This window comes from Camelus bactrianus, chromosome 12 (assembly GCF_048773025.1).
Source record: "Camelus bactrianus isolate YW-2024 breed Bactrian camel chromosome 12, ASM4877302v1, whole genome shotgun sequence".
NCBI lineage: Eukaryota > Metazoa > Chordata > Mammalia > Artiodactyla > Camelidae > Camelus > Camelus bactrianus.
The window spans coordinates 32,017,452-32,034,572 of record NC_133550.1 but is presented as its reverse complement, the minus strand read 5'-3'; the positions used below and the strand labels follow the sequence as shown (position 1 = coordinate 32,034,572).

The 17,121-nt window shown below is 38.4% G+C and overlaps 2 protein-coding genes across 4 annotated transcripts in view; one reads left to right on the top strand and one right to left on the bottom strand.

The window, feature by feature from the left end:
- The first annotated feature begins 1,594 nt into the window (after nucleotides 1-1,594).
- NOPCHAP1 (NOP protein chaperone 1) lies at nucleotides 1,595-12,800 on the top strand. The gene is made up of 4 exons (XM_010970457.3): nucleotides 1,595-1,784; nucleotides 3,377-3,463; nucleotides 7,798-7,934; nucleotides 9,808-12,800. Exons 1-4 carry the CDS (start codon nucleotides 1,670-1,672, stop codon nucleotides 10,024-10,026), a joined length of 558 nt encoding a protein of 185 aa, XP_010968759.1. The 5' UTR covers nucleotides 1,595-1,669; the 3' UTR covers nucleotides 10,027-12,800.
- An 86-nt stretch (nucleotides 12,801-12,886) lies between these two features.
- Nucleotides 12,887-17,121, bottom strand: part of ALDH1L2 (aldehyde dehydrogenase 1 family member L2) — a 50,162-nt gene continuing 45,927 nt past the window's right edge. For 2 of the 3 annotated variants that reach the window (XM_074375143.1, XM_074375144.1), the window contains one exon: nucleotides 13,461-16,809. In XM_074375143.1, the coding sequence (XP_074231244.1) occupies nucleotides 16,754-16,809 (56 nt within the window). In that variant the 3' untranslated portion in view covers nucleotides 13,461-16,753. Of the gene's footprint in view, nucleotides 13,071-13,460; nucleotides 16,810-17,121 lie in introns of those variants that run through there. The other variant, XR_012510691.1, reaches the window with a different exon arrangement.

Genomic DNA, 17,121 nt, shown 5'->3' with positions numbered 1-17,121 from the left:
TATTTTATTCTAATAACTTTACTCAATACCATTCAGTCCTCTTTTATTTTGAGGTTGTCTTCTTACTATGAACAATATTGTAATTAGCTAGTAACTTCCTCTTTCTCTTCTCTCCTTTACCCCTCAAATCTAACTTAAAAGTATTATCCTTTTATTCCCAGTTTTTAAAAAGCAAAATTTCCTCTTCATATACAGTCTTTGCTTTCTCCCCATTTTTGATAATTTGTATTATATCCATAATATCAAAACCTATAAAAATTAAATACTGTTCTTTCAACCTTATTCTCACTATTTCTCCCCAGTTCTACTGTAAAATGCTCACCACAAAAACTTAAATTGAATTTCTCCAATTTTTGGAATCATATTCTCTGGTAAATTTCTCAAGAAGGCTATGGGAACAGAATTTCTTGAGTCCTTGCAAGTTCATAATGGTCTATGTCTCTAAAACATGATCGTGTTATGTATATATAAGAATACATCAATAATTCAATAACGACAAAGCAACTTGTATTAAAATGGGCAACGGACTTGAATATACATTTCTCCAAAGCAGACATACAAATAACTAATAAACACATGAAAAGATGCTCAACATCACTAATAATCAGAGAAATGCAAATCAAAACTGCAGTGAGTTTACAATTAGTTATCACCTCACACCCAGTATGACAGCCACTATTAAAAAAAAAAAGAAAGAAAAAGAAAATAAGCGTTGGTGAGGATGTGGAGAAATTGGAACCCTTAGGCACTATTGGTGGGAATGTAAGATAGTAGTCACTATGGAAACCAGTACAGAGTTTCTTAAAAAGTTAAAAATAGAATTACTATATAGTTAGTAATCATAATTCTGTGTATAAATCCAGAAGGATTGAAAGCGCTATCTCAAAGATGTATTTGCATAGCTATGTTCATTGCAGCATTATTGCAATATCCATGAGGAAGCAATATAAATGTCTATCAAGGGATAAATGGGTAAAGAAAATGTGGTATATTCATGGAATAGAATATTATTCAGCCTTGACAAAGAAGGGAATCCTTAAACATTGAGTCCGTTATACTAAGTGAAATATGCCAGTCTTGAAAAGATACGAAAAAAATACTTTATGATTCCACTTATATGAAGTATCTGAAATAGTTAAACTCATAGAAACAGAAATTAGAATGGTGGTTGCCAGGAGCTGGAGGCAGGGAGCAATGCAGGGTTGCTCAATGGATACAGAGCTTCAGTTTTGCAAGATTAAAAAAAAAATTCTAGAGATCTGTTACATTGTTATGTAACTGTACAGATAAAAACAGTTAAGATGGTACATTTTATGTTATGTATTTTTTCTACCACAATTAAAAAAAATAAACTTAGAAAAAAGCGAGAGGAGAGCAGCCCTATGGTGCACTCTTGTTCGGATTCATTTAGCTAAAGCCGAGCCTTGCCACGTCTTTCATCCAATCACAGGGTCTCTAGAGCCTCCACCTTCCTTTTCCCACGACAGGAATGACCTCGTGGCTCCGCTAGGTGTCGCCCGGCCGCGGGCCACCGTCTCCCCGCCTTTCGCCCCACCCCCAACCCCGCCCCTCCGATTTTCCTCCAATCGCAGTCTTGGCCCCGCTCTCTGCCCCAGCCTTTTCCTGCATCCGGGCCTGGAGGGGTTGGATCTGAAAACTAGCGACCAGCATGGAAGTTCAAGACGATCCCCAGTCCGGTCCCCGCTGCTCGTCGTCCTCCCGGGACGGCTCCGGGGTCTCGGTGTCCAAGGAGCTGCTAACAGCGGGCAGCGGCGGCCGCGGAGGTAAAGGGCAGGTGACGGCGGCGCGCGGCTGTTCCCTGCGCAGGCCTGGCACTAAGGAGGGAGCCCCGGGTATGGTCGCAGGACTCCTGCTTGCCCCCCAGCCGCTGGGCTGGGGGATTGTGCATCCGGCCTCGGGACCGGGTGTAGTTCCTGTATTACGCACGGTCATGAACGCCCACCGCCGAACGCCGTAGCGAGACACCTCCCCTAAGGGGGCGGCTCTAAGGTGGGCCCTGGGTTTAAGCAGCTGGCTGGTAGGGGGAGCAGATGAATATTATGAATTAACCACCCTCTCTGCGCAGATGCCCACAGAGCCACCCTTAGTGCCGGTCTTTTCTAGAGGGAGACGGGTCCAGAAAAATCCTCATAGGATTTCAGACACCATAATAGAGAACTAAAAAGCAAGTGTTCAAATCCCAGCTCCACGAATAATTAATTAGCTGTGGAACTTTAGGAGACTTGTTTACATTCTCAACGCCCCAGTTTTTACATTTGGAAAATGGAGGTAGTAGTACCTATAGAATTTTTTTTTTTTTTGAGAAGAATGCGCCTAAGATATTGAGCACCTTCTCATTAAATATTAACTTGAAGAAAAGATTGTGTGAGAACCCAGAATATCAGAAGAAGTTACAGTAATAATAGCCAGAGCTTCCGTACTTACTATGCCCCAGGAATTAATTCACCTCTCTAATCCTCCCGACTGCCCTGGGTAGAAGGTTCTGTTATCCCTGTTTTGTAGATGAGGAAACTGGGTTCTGGTGTATCGTACAGATAAGTAACTTGCTGGAGATTGTGTGGCTGGAAAGTGGCAAAACTGGGATTTGAATCCAATCGGCGAGGCTCCAGAGTCCATGCTCTTTACTTTTAATCCAGTTGCTAAGGCCTAAGGTATAAGCAAGGAATGCTGAGCTGCTGCTTTGATGGTGAACAGGATTTTTATACCGGAGTGAAGAGATTTTCTTCTTCTCCACCAGGTGTTGGAAATAGGGTGCTCAAAGCCTTGAGTTTTGAAGGACAAGCCTTATTCTCTGAGCTCTGATGGGCTGGAGAGCTAGGTTGATTTGAGGAGTAGTGAATGTTGAAACTGAATAAATGGAATAGGGAGGGGACAGCAATTCTCCAAAGGGCTGTTTTGTCTAGGTCGGATATCTTTGCCAAAGGGGAACTAACCAGGCAGGTGGGTTTTATAAATTAAGAAGCTAATGCTCAAAGACATTAGGTAATTTGCAGAAAATAACACAGCTGGTAACCATTTCTGACCTCACTTAACCCTTACCGTACTTTGAACTGCTTCCTGCATTCTGTCATTGCCGACCCACAGTTGTCATTGATGGATTTCTGACCCAAAAAGGTCTAGTTTAGTATGCATTGATTAGTCGGCATCAGTGGCACAGAGATGTAGGAGACAGGCTTAAGAAAGGGGGTAATCTACATGCATAAAGACCGGAAATGGAACAGAATTTGTGGAGTGTTTCTTTAGAAAAATATCTTGGGAAATGTGGAACAGTGAAAACTTGAGGGTGGTCTCAGAAAGTTTGCTGATGGGTTCCTATCTCTTTGTGCTTTAGTAAATTAAGTGTGTGTGTTTTCAGGTATATGGGACACTTTGCTCATCAACTCCAAGCCTAATTCCAGAAAGAATTCCACTCTTCAGACAGTTCGAATAGAGAGGAGTCCCTGTAAGTACCCTTCCCCCCGCCTCTCTCTCTCAAGATCCCTTTCTGGTGTTAAATTCTGCCTAACTAAATGGTTATTTGATGGGACAGTGTCTGCCTTTGTGGTCAGCTATCAAGCCAGAGTCCAGCTGAGCACGTCTTACTTGGGATTTACATTGTGAAGTTAGTGTACAAGGATAAAATTTCTTATATTACTTCCCTGCTTTAAGAGGGTAACTTTGTGGGATGGATTTTTGGAAATCAAAACCAATTATTCTTGATCTCCTTGGAAAATTTTTTTCTAGGTTACTGAGTCCCAAATTTAATATCCATGTATGGGAAAACATCACCATATTCCATTAAATTGGACATAATTATTTAAATAGTAAATGTTACTCATACATGACATAACAGGGCCAGTTCTCTTCATTAATTACTCTGATACTGCTGTACGCACACCCAAATATACATACCACTCAGATTTTGTTCATATAGCCTTCATGTAATACTCAGCATCTGTGTAATTCCCTCTTAATGTTTAAAAAAAAAGAAAACACAAGAATTAGTGAAAGCAATGTAACTAATACATGAGGTTATCATGTCTATAAACTAAGAAGTCATGAGTATTCTGAGGTGGGGAACTTAACCATAGCATGCGCTAAATTTATAACAGCTAAAGTAACTGCATGGTGGCTCTCTACTCAAATATGAGCTTTTGTATGAACATAAGTTTTCATTTTGGGGGCTATATACCTCAGAGTGGAATTGCTGATCATATGGAAAGTGTACTTTTTATAAAGAAGAACTTGCCAAACTATTTTCAGAGTTGGGTGCACCACCTTGCATTCCCACCAGCCGGGTATGAGAGTGTAATTACTGCACATCCTCACCAGCCCACGGTGTGGTCTGTCATCTTAATTTTAGCTATTCTAGTGCTATGTAGTGGTATTGCAGTATCTCCTTAATTTGTTTTCCCCTAGTGACTGAAGATGTTGAACATCTTTTCATGTGTTTATTCACCACTTATATGTCTATTAAAGGTTAATGGATATAGAATTCTAGGTTGACCAGTATTTAACATATTTTTTTTAATCATTCAGTATTTTAAAGATGTTGCCCTGCTGTCTTCTGACTTAAATTGTTTTTGATGAGAAGTCTGCTATCGTTCTCATCTTCGTCATGTATAGTTCTTTTTCTCTCTGGTTGCACTTAAGATTTTCTTCTTTGAAAGAAAGAGGCTGGAGGAATAACTCTCCCAGACTTCAGACAATACTATAGAGCTACAGTCATCAAGACAGCATGGTATTGGTATAAAAACAGACATATAGACCAATGGAACAGAATAGAGAGCCCAGAAATGAACCCACAAACTTTTGGTCAACTAATCTTCGACAAAGGAGGCAAGAATATACAATGGAATAAAGACAGTCTCTTCAGCAAATGGTGTTCGGAAAACTGGACAGCAGCATGTAAAACAATGAAGCTAGAACACTCCCTTACACCATATACAAAAATCAACTCAAAATGGATCAAAGACTTAAACATAAGACAAGATACAGTAAACCTCCTAGAGGAAAACATAGGCAAAACATTGTCTGACATACATTTCAAAAATTTTCTCCTAGAAGAAATAAAAGCAAGAATAAATGGGACCTAATGAAACTTACAAGCTTCTGCACAGCAAAGGAAATCAGAAGTAAAACAAGAAGACAACCTACGGAATGGGAGAAAATTTTTGCAAATGAAACCGACAAAGGCTTGATCTCCAGAATATATAAGCAGCTTATACAACTCAATAAGAAAAAAATAAACAACCCAATCCAAAAATGGGCAGAAGACCTAAACAAGCAATTCTCCAAGGAAGACATACAAATGATCAATAGGCACATGAAAAAATGCTCAATATCACTAATTATCAGAGAAATGCAAATCAAAACTACAATGAGGTATCACCTCACACCAGTCAGAATGGCCGTCATTCAAAAATCCACAAATGACAAATGCTGGAGAGGCTGTGAAGAAAGGGGAACCCTCCTACACTGCTGGTGGGAATGCAGTTTGGTGCAGCCACTATGGAAAACAGTCTGGAGATTCCTCAAAAGACTAGGAATAGACTTACCATATGACCTAGGAATCCCACTCCTGGGCTTGTATCCAGAAGGAACCCTACTTCAGGATGACACCTGCACCCCAATGTGCATAGCAGCACTATTTATAATGGCCAAGACATGGAAACAGCCTAAATGTCCATCAACAGATGACTGGATAAAGAAGAAGTGGTATATTTATACAATGGAATACTACTCAGCCATAAAAGCCGACAACATAATGCCACTTGCAGCAACATGGATGCTCCTGGAGAATGTCATTCTAAGTGAAGTAAGCCAGAAAGAGAAAGAAAAATACCATATGAGATTGCTCATATGTGGAATCTAAAAAACAAAAACAAAAACAAACAAACAAAAACAAAGTGTAAATACAGGATAGAAATACTCATAGACAGAGAATACAGACTTGTGGTTGCCAGGGGGGTGGAGGGTGGGAAGGGATAGACTGGGATTTCAAAATTGTAGAATAGATAAACAAGATTACACTGTATAGCACAGGGAAATATACACAAAATGTTATGATAACTCACAGAGAAAAAAATGTGACAATGAGTGTGTATATGTCCATGAATGACTGAAAAATTGTGCTGAACACTGGAATTTGACACATTGTAAAATGATTATAAATCAATAAAAAATGTTAAAAAAAGATTTTCTTCTTTATCACTGGTTTTCACCAATTTGATGGTGATGTGCCTTGTCATTTTCTTTGTGATTCTTGAGCTTGAGGTTTGTTGAACCTCTTGGATCTGTGGATTTATAGTTTTTTTTTTTCAAATTTGGGAAATTTTTGGTCAGATATTTTTTAAGTCCCCCTTCTTTCTCATCTTTCCTGCAGGGACTTTAATTACACACAGTTTTGCTACTTGAAATTGCCCTACAGCTCACTGATGGCTTGGTTTTGTTTTGTTGGTCTTGGTGTTGTTTCTTTTGGTCTTAGTTTTTGTGTTTCATTTTGGATAGTTTTTGCTGTTGCGTCCTCAAGTTCACTAATCTTTTCTTGTCTAATCTGCTGTTTAATCCCATCCAATTTATTTTTCAAATCAGATATTGTAGTTTCCATCTCTAGAAGTTCAGTGTGAGTCTTTTTTATATCTTTCATTTATCTCCTTATGGTGAGGAATGAGAAGAATTTACTTGTTCTTTTTCTCTGCTTTCTTGAATACATGGAGTATATTTATAATAGCTGTTTTAAGTGTCTTATTGCTGATTCTATCATCTGTGTCATTTCTGGATCTATTTCTGTTGATTTTTTTCTTACTTATGGGTTGTATTTCCCCGCTTATTTGCATGCTTGGTAATTTTTTTATTAATTGACGTATAGTCAGTTTACAATGTTGTGTTAATTTCTGGTGTACAGCATAGTGACTCAGTTATATATATGTTGTTTGCTCATTTCTCTGGGGATAAAAAAAAATGCCCCAGTGATTTCAGGTGCATCTGCATCCGGGTGTTCAGTGTCATCAGGGATCTGCTGCTCCGTATCTGTTGGTTCTGCTTGTCTAAGCATTGGCTTTGTCTAAGCATTGGCTTTGTCTAAAACAAGCTCATCCCCAATGTATAGCAAGTGGGCCAGTTTATCAGCAGCTGTAGGCTTACATTCAGCAGCTCACTCAAGCCGTTTACTCCGAAAGAAGGGATGTCTTTCTCAGCAGTGCAAACCAAAGTCCCAGGGTGATATCTTATTGGCCTGACTAGATCACGGTGTTGCTGAACCAAATCAGAGTGGCCAAGGTTGTAGAACAGGTAGGCATGAACAGGGTAGGGACAAGAGTGACTAAGAGTGACTCTTAGTTTAAAAGGAAAGTCGGGGTTATGTTATCAGAAGAAGGGGAACAGATGTTGGGAAGGTCCAAGAAACCTCTGCTCATGCCCGAGGTAACTCAGAGGTGGAACTGGAATTCTGTTAATAACCTCATCAGTCTGACTTCAGAGCCTTGTGCATATAAGTTCTACTGCTGCTTGTTAACTATTTGTTGAAGGCCAGCCTTCTAGGAATTTCCACTTCTGGGGGTGTATGAAAAACACAAAACTTTGAGACATAATTGCTGAATTGATAGTCCTACTGCTTTAAGAATTCAGAAGATGATGGAGGTCTTTAAAATGGAAGAGATTTGAAAGATTTTTTAAAATTATAATTATTGTTATTATCAAGTTGAGAAGTGTTTTACAAGAAATTCTAGATTTTGAAATTTGAAGTTTGGCCAAATACTAACATAAATATTGATAAACTATATTTCTTCTCCTTAGTGTTGGACCAAGTACAGACCTTCCTCCCACAGATGGCTCAGGCAAATGAAAAGCTAAGAAAAGAAATGGCAGCTGCACCGCCTGGTCATTTCAACATTGAAAATATTGATGAGACTCTTGGAAAAGTTATACAAATGGTAACTATGGTTTGTTTTCATTTCATAAAGTAAAAATTACCAGTATGTATCATCACGCATACTGCGTGAAGAGAAAGAACTTTTTTTTTTTTAATTTTGGGAGGTAATTAGGTTTATTTATTTATTGTTTTATTGGAGGTACTGGGGATTGAACCCAGGACCTTGTGTATGCCAAGCATGTACACTACCACTGAACTATACCCACGACCAAGAAAGAACTTTTAAAATTTTAATTCCAAGGGTTGTTTTCCTTTTTTAATGCAAAGTCAGCTCATGTTTCCAGTACCTCATAGGTACTTGGTCATTTTATGATTAAGGGTCTAATAGATCAGTAAGCTTCCCTGGGTGAAGTTTAGGAATTTAGTAATTTGCAATCATAGGGAAGCTTTTTCAAGTCAAATGTTACATTTGTTATCTTGAAGCATTTATTTGCTAAATGTCCTAATTGGATTTTTTCTTATTTTTCTCTCCAAGGCCCAAAAGAGGCATTCATAGTCTGATTCATTGAGAATGCAAAAATAAACGATGTGTAAAACAGAGTAACTGATTACATAGCCACCTGTGAGAATTGCCTCTCCATTTAGGCTCATATCTTATTTCCACACTGGAATTCCCTTTATTCCACTTGTGTCTGGACAAATCTGACACCATTGTTAATAATAATACCTGATTTGTCATCAAATCTGTCAGCCCTATCGCCAGAATATACCCCAAATCCAGCCATTTCGCACGGCTTCCACTGCCACCAACCTCGGTCTAAGTGATTACGGTCTCCCCTGTGGATTATCCCATTGATTCCCCAACCAGTCTCCCTGCCTCCACCCTTTCTTCCTGGAGTCTTTTTTTCACACAGTGTGTGTGGCCCACAGTTTGGGAACCACGGGGGTTCCCATCACATCTCTAGTAAGTTCAAAGACCCCCATGGGCCTGTGTGATCCTGCCTCCAGCTCTGTACCTGACCTCATCTCCCACCCGGCCCCTCGTTTACTGACTTCAGTCTTGTCTTCCTGCTCCACGCCTTTCCCTGTTTGTAGACTGCCCTTCCCCACATTTCTGCATCTTCACTCCCTCCATCTCTTACTTCTAGTCACCTCAGCAAGAGGCCTTCCCCGATGGCCTGATTGTTAGCTTATTCTTTTTTTTCTTTTTAATTTTCACTGCCCTACACTGTGCTTTATATGTGATTGTTTATTGCCTTTCTTTCCCAACTACAACAGAGGTCAGCACATGTTTTCTGTAGGGGGCCGGACAGTAAATACATCAGGCCTTCTGGGCCATGCCATCTCTCATGACTGCTCAGTCCTGCCATCTCAGCTGTAGATGGTACTTAAAGAATAGACAAGTTTTACAAATTTCATTTATAGACACTGACATTTGACTTTCATATAATTTTCATGTTTCATGAAATACTCTTTTGATTTTTTTTCCTACCACTTAAAAATGTAAAAACTATTCTTAGCTCATGAGCTGAACAAAAGCAGGCAGCAGGGTAGGTGTGACCTGCAGGCTGTAATTTGCCGTCTCCTGCTCAAAAACATAGGTTCTACAAAGGCAAGGATTTTGTCGTTATCGTGAAGTCTCTAGTCCCTAGTGCAGTGCCTGGTTCGTGTTGATATTTATTGAGGGAATATTGTTCAATACATTCAGGATAAATAGAATTAGGTTGTGGGGGACTTTTTAGACTCGCACTGAATATAGATCATTATGGTCGACTCTGGCAACTAAAGAGTAACAGTGCTGTATTGCATTAAAAACTTTCTTGTCCTTCGTGTTTCAGTATTTGTGCTAAATGTTGGTTGCTCCATAAGGTGTCGTTAAAACTTTTTAGGGAACTGCCCTGAAATAAATTTCCCACATGGTGTTTTTTTGGCAGGATGTGGCCTTGTTTGAAATGAATCAGTCTGATTCACAAGAAGAGGACTGTTCAGAAGAGAATTCTCAAGACAGTTCAGAGGACAGTTCAGAATCTGAGGATGAAGATGACAGCACCTCTTCTGAAGTCACCATCGATAACATCAAGCTTCCTCATTCAGAAGATAGAAAAGGCAAGATAGAGGTATTGGACAGTCCTGCCAGTGAAGAAAAGAAATAGGGAAATAAATGATCTAAGAAAGAGGTGATAGAGCCTGCTAATTCTGTGAAAGAGAATGTGGTTCCCTAGTTATTTTGCATTTCAGATATCTATGGTGCTTCTATGTAATGTCAGACATATTTTGCTTCTTGGAGAAACAGAAGCTGGGTTTTAAAGAACTGGAAGAGAGAGCCTTTGGGGATCTTTTAAGAGCAGACTGAATTTGATCTCATGCTAAAGATATGGTTTAGAAAGCTTAACTTTACATACGGTGATGAGTGAATTTGTTGGCATCTTCTTTCTTTAGCATGGACTTACAGGTATCAAACTTTATTTTAAAGTAAAAATACAAATCACCTATTTATTTTTGTTTTAAATTATCCTCTTGGATAAAACAACCTAGGTTTGTTCTTTATTTAAGGTTATTATGAAGTCAAATTTATTGCTGTCAAAATGGGTTCAGCGAGGGAGAAGTTTTTTTTTAAGATTTTTTACAAAGGGAATATTTATATTTAATTGCTGTCAGACATATCTACTTTTACTTAGAAAAAAAATCCTTTCCAGTTTGAGCTGGAAAACCAGTGCTCTGTGCTTTAATCACTGTTGGTGAGTCTGGAGCCACTCAGTACACATCGAATTTACTGCTTGGAAAATTTGTAGGTTTTTGGTGGTGTTTTTTCTTTTTTTCATAAAGCAGTTTTTTTTGTTTCAGCTATTAAAATTATTCCTCACAGTTGCCCACAGTTTTATAAACCTATAAATGTAGAGAATAGGGACACCACAGGAAGACTGGGCACAGTATATAAACATAATAACTGGTTTTCCCTTTCAAACGACAAAATGATCCTCCATCGGAGTTGCCTTTCTGCCTCATTCTTGACCTTATTAAACTTGTTTGTGATCTCATCTGCCAAGGGACTGGCTTTTCTTAGGATGTAGACCTGAGAGTTTAAAGGATTCTCCAACTGTGTTGAGCTGATAGACCTTTGTCCCCTCATGTTATAGGGTTCTCTATTAACTATTTTTTCCTGCTTCTCACATTAGTCTAAGACATCTTGTAAATACTCAGAAGATAATTCTCAGGTATTTCCCGTTGGAACTTGGAACCCAGGCTAAAGGTATGAAGAAGTGAACAAATCTGGAAACGAGACTTCTTAGCTGGGGTTATTATGTGTAGCAACAAACACAGCTGTGCTGAATTATTGGTGTAAATATTTAAAGATTGTCTTCTACCAGATAGTAATTATGCTACATTGTGGGAAGAGTTGCATTTGTCCAGTTCACTTCTTAGCATGGTGCATGGCACACAGTAGGCACTGAATGATGTTCATAAGTGAATTAGCAGGTATATGAGGATGTACAGGACATTTTAAGCCATGGTATCTATGGAGATATGAAGGTGTAATTTCACAGGAAATACATATCCAACTAGAAATAGACTGATGGTCAGGGAAAGAGACTAGTCAGTCTAGAAATACATAACTAGTGTAGAATTTTAATGTATTTCTCTCCTGTGATGGCTGTCTCATATAATACAACTAGGTGTTCTATACAGTTACAGTTAAGTCAACCAAATTCAATACCTCTGGACAGTCTTATGACAGGAGAAAATAGAAAACCAAAAATTTAGTATGTGATAAGGATGCCATTTTTTAAGTAAGTCCATAAAATGGACAAATTATTTACAGTGTCAGGGCTACTTTTAAACAAGTTTAGGTTCTAGCCTCTTACCGTGTACTAAGATACATTATATATGGATTAAAGATTTAAATATTAAAAATAGAATTATAAGAATTTCATACTAAAATATGGATGAATAGTTAATAAAAGCAAAAGCTTTTTTTTTTTAAGGCAGAACATCAAAGCCTGAAATCACAAAGGAAAAGACCAGAAAGTCCATAAATATTAAAAACTAGTGGGTGGCAAAGAAATCTAAAAGGCAAGGGACAAACTGGGAAAAATATTTGGCAATATAAGGCAAAAAGTGAGTACTATTAGTATATAAAGGGCTCTTAAAAATTAGTATAAGAAAATGACTAGTATCTCAATAGTGAAAAAGCCTTAGGACATGAACAAGTAATTCACAGGAAAAAAATGTTCAATCCCATTTTTCAAAGACATGCAGATGAAACCAAGATTGTATTTTTTTACCTGTGGCAAAGTGGCAGATGAAACAACAGCCAGTAGTCACTGGGCCCCTTCTGTGTGTCAGCCACTGTTCTGGTGTTTGACATGTAAGAGTTACCACCACTCACACATATATAAAAGCTTCTTACTGGGTCATACATTTAACATTTGTGCTCTTTATGTATGTTACACCTTAATTGAAAAACTGTTTTGTTTGTAAGCGGTTTGCTCTCCAATCTCTTGAGAACTAAGTCCCTGTAGTGCTTTGGTTGGTCTGACCCTGTGGTTCTCTGCTTGGTGCTTAGGTGTGAGATGATGGCAGCCATTTGGAGAAGGGTCCTTCTCCTGCTAAGGCTGGTGAGATGTTCTCTTCAAACTTGTGTATTATCCTTTTATGGCTCTTGACAGTTATAAATCAGAAAATTAGGTGTAATTGTCTTTAAAGCAAAAATATTCTTGATGAATCCCATCTATTCTAATAATCCTTTAATTGTGCACCAAATATGGTACTTAAAAAAACAACTGCCTTGCAAAGTAGTTTGTATTCTCGTGCTGGAATGTGGTAGGAAAGACAAGAAAAGAGCTTGAGTCTTTGATTTGTATTTCCCTCAGTGCCTGGCATGGTGCCTTTCACTCAAAATGTACAATAAATGTTCATGAAACTTTTATTTTCCCTCTTTGTGTCAGTAAAGTAATACACCTTAAACATCAGTGGTTCATAATCCTGAAGAAAAAAAGGACAAGTTTACGATCATTTGGCTTACTGATTCGTAGGCTTTTACCAAAAGTTTAATGTTGGAATCTCTGTGTGGTTGAGTCCCCTCCATTTGTTCATGGAGAACCCTTGCCAGTAAGGAAGTACATAAAGAGATGATTCCTTTCTTTTGAAGGAAAGGACTGGGTATCTTATGACTGGATGTGATTCCTGGAACTCCAACCTAGTGGACAAAATGGAGCCGCTCTTGAGGGTTCAGTCAGCACACCAAGGATAGCAAAGAGAAGCAAACAACAGAGTTATAGCATCAGATAACTGTAGTAAAGTCTCACAGTAGGTAAGCGGTGGAGCCAAGCTTTAAGTTCAGTTAGCCACACCTAGCCCTTGAGGGCCTGCTAGTCACTCTGCCACAGGCACAGGCTCTAATGCTAGATCCAGCCCAGCCCAGCCACTTACCTTATTTTTCCCATTTGTAAAATGGGGATAACGGTATCTCTCTCGTGGGGTTTGGGAAGAAGCTAATGAGTTAATATACATCACATGCTTAGAACAGTGCTTGATGAGTGTGAGGTATTATGATGCTGTAAGAATAATAGTACACCAGAAAATAACACAACATTGTAAATCGACTATACTTCAGTTTAAAATAGAATAATACACAGCGGTGGCAAAAAAAACTGGAGAAACTATTGGTGAGTTTATAGATTGCTATGTCCTTTGAATCAGAGATTCTACCTCTAGGAATTTATTCTAGGTAAGCAAATACAGTTGTGTTCACAAGATTGATTGTGACATTTAAAATAGCAAAAAAAGATAAAAATATAAATGTCCAACAATAGAGAACAAGTTGAATTAAAGCCATATGCAGAGGTGTGTTTACTGACATAGAAAGATGCTTACATATTGTTAATGGAAAAAAGCAGGTAAAGTTATGTATAGTATTATACTAGTTCTATAAAAAAGTATATACATTCATTGAAAATATCTTGAACAATCTCAAATATCATCTGGTTATTTATGGAAAGTTTATGGTTTAATCTTACTTTCCCATTTTATTATTCTTACAAAATTAGGTGTTACTGAATCATTTTAAAAAAATCCCCTTGGGTATTATTTGCATATAGTAATAATAATAATAACCCACCCTATCCAGCATGTCTCATGGCTGATAACCTACTTGTAGCCCAGGTTTCCCTTGATAGCTTTTATTTTCTTAGCAGGTAGGTACGGGGGAACTTGTTTGCTGCTTCATCCTGTCTCTAGTCATTTCCACAAAAGCTCTTGCAGTTAGTATCCACTCTGCTAGCTTTTTAGTTTGATGGATATTTGACATGTGGTCCTATTCACTACTCAGGACCTGATTTAGGCATTTGATAACAGCATCTTAGCTTGGTTAAGACTATAGCTTCCTTGCTTGAGTGCCTGTTCTGCCACTTAACAGCTGTGTGATTTGGGCAGGTTACTTAACCTCTTTCATTTGAAAGCAAATATTTATTGAGCTCTTCCTATGTATTAGACACTGGAGATACAGCATTGAACAAAACAAGCACCTGTTCATGAAGCTAACATTCACGAAGAAACGGTGATAATTTAGTCAGTGTGTTAATTAAATCATCTAGTGGGCTGTGGATCATTATGTTCCAATTCAAATTCAGTGGTAATTTTATAAATTCCATGGAGCCTTTGATTCTGGTCAGCAGTCAGATAGAAAAAAAGCCCCTAAGAACTTTAGAACTCACTATGGAAAAAGGAGTTCTTAATCTGGAGCTCAAGCATGGGTCTCAGGAGGTCTGTGACTAGAATCAGGTATGTACGTGTATATTTGGAACAGAAGGGAGCCACAGCTTTTATTGGATTCTCAAAGAGGTTTCTGTCCCAAAGATTAAAAGCACTGCTGCTGCGGTAAAATTCAGTCTAGAAGAAACGGGCATTTTATTTATTTATTATTATAAACGGGCATTCATTCGCCATTTTATCTGTCCTTACAATATTTGGTAAAGTGATGAATCACATGCAATCAGTTAAAACACTACATTTAAAAAAGTGGTTCCTTTATAATAAGAACTTTGTCATTTTATGCAAATATGAACTGTCAGTTTGGACCCAACGGGGTCCAAATTTAGAATTTCACCTGTGCCAAGCTCTGATGGTGAATGAGTGGTCGCATAATAAAAAACACACTGACAGGCAAAACGTGCTCTACTGATCATGTCGGGATCGTACTGGGTATTCCTTCTGAATGTTTTCTGCGCTTGATTTGGTTATTGTTTATTGATGATTGATCCCCTATACTCCTCTTATGTTAAGCTGCTGAGTTTCCAAAGTAACAAGTAGTCCCTAAGGGCTTCTTCAAAGCCAAAGAGATAGAAATGTTTACTGACATTTTACTTTACAAGGAGGACTAATGGAAGTTAATTGCTCCGACCAGCTTCTGGAGGCTTTTCAATTCAGGAGCTCACTTTTTTCTAGTCATACACAGATGGTTAGAATTTACCCACCTCACTATTTTTGTCTGACAGTGGGCAATTAATTATGTGATTACTGCATGGATTTTAATAATTCCTATTTCTTGAGTGTGCACTATGGTCCAAATACCTTGTTAAGTGCATTATTTTATGTATATTATCCCACTGGGACATTACAATAACTAATGAGATAGGGACTTTATCCCTATTTATAGATTCCAAGGCTGGGCTTTGAGATACTCGGTAAATAATCTGCCAAAGATCACACAGCCAGTGAGAGGCAGAACCAATAGGTAGAAAAATGGAAAACCAAATGTCCTAGAAGGACGAATGAGCTGCAGAAAGAAAAGCACCCTTTTCCTTGGACCATTGTCATTTTTCATTCCGTGGCATTTTCCAGTGCTGCCGTATTGGGCACTGGCTCAGACAAGGGATGAGAAAGGAGCACAGGAATCGATGACTACTGAAAAGGGTTGTATGGGAATTAATTCACTGAATTAATATACCTCACTCTATTTTAAAAATGGGGATAGGGGAGCAGTTAACTTTTATTGAATATTTACCATAAAAAAGCACAGTGCAAGGTGCTTTACTTAGATTATTGCATTGAATTCTCATAATAAGGCTCCTCAGGGAGACATTTCTGTCCCCATTGTACATATAAGGAAACTGAGGCTCAGAGAAGTTGCATAAGTTTCCCAAAGTCATATAGATAGTAAGATGGTATGATATGAACAAAGATCAGCCCCCAAAAGCTATTTACTTTATAATATATTATACTATAAAATTCACTTTAAAAGCTATTGACTAGAATTAAACTATTTGGGACCAAAGATCATGTCATTAAATTCTGTATACTCCTCAGGACATAGTAGGTACACAAGAACTGTTTCTGGATTGGTCACTCATCACAGTGGGTTGAAAATAGAACATCAAAGGCACAAAGATGTATCTTATTTCCAAAAAATCCAACAAAACAAAAACCTTCCTTCACATTCCTTACAGGATATACTGTTCCTTCAGAGCAAAGCTATAGAAAACCTTTTTAATAACCCCATATGCCTGGTTCAGAGGTTAAAACCTATAAATATGATACAGGGGTTCAAAAAATGCACCTTCTGTATTATAACTGCATGATATTGACATTTTCATGAGTGGTTAGTCTTGGTAGGGGGAAAAAGCAGTTTGGTATTTTACAGAAATATGTGTGGTATAAACATAGTTAAAACCCAACTGCAAATCATTTTAAGATATAAAAGGATATTAGAAAATACCCAGGCACACGTGTAAATGCTTAGATATGTGGCCTGACCTTCTTCATGGTCCATGTGCGTATTTTCTGGCTGATGGCTGTTACCGCAGACCTCAGCACACCCCGGCTTCATGTCGAGAGTTGAGGAGCTGGGTTGTCTGCTGAGAGCTTCCTGACGACGGCATTGCTCTAATACTCCAGCGTCACAGTCTTGGTTTTGAGGTATTCGTTTAGAGCTTCCTCACCTAGGGAAGAGACAAGCAGTTGATGGACCATGTTGACAGGTGGATGTGATGTCCCCAGATCTCGGACACAAGTGTAGACATGATCAGTCACTAAGCAAACAGAATGGGGCCAAGGCCAGTGCTTCTCAAACTTTACATTTCTTTTTTTTTTTCCTTAAAAAATTTTTTTTAAATCTTTTTTTTGGGTGGGGGAGGTAATTCAGACTTTACACTTCATGTGAATCACCTGAGGATCTTGTGAAACTGCAGATTCTGATTCAGTTAAGTCCAGAGTGGGCCCCAAGATTATGTATTTTTAAACATTCTCAGAAG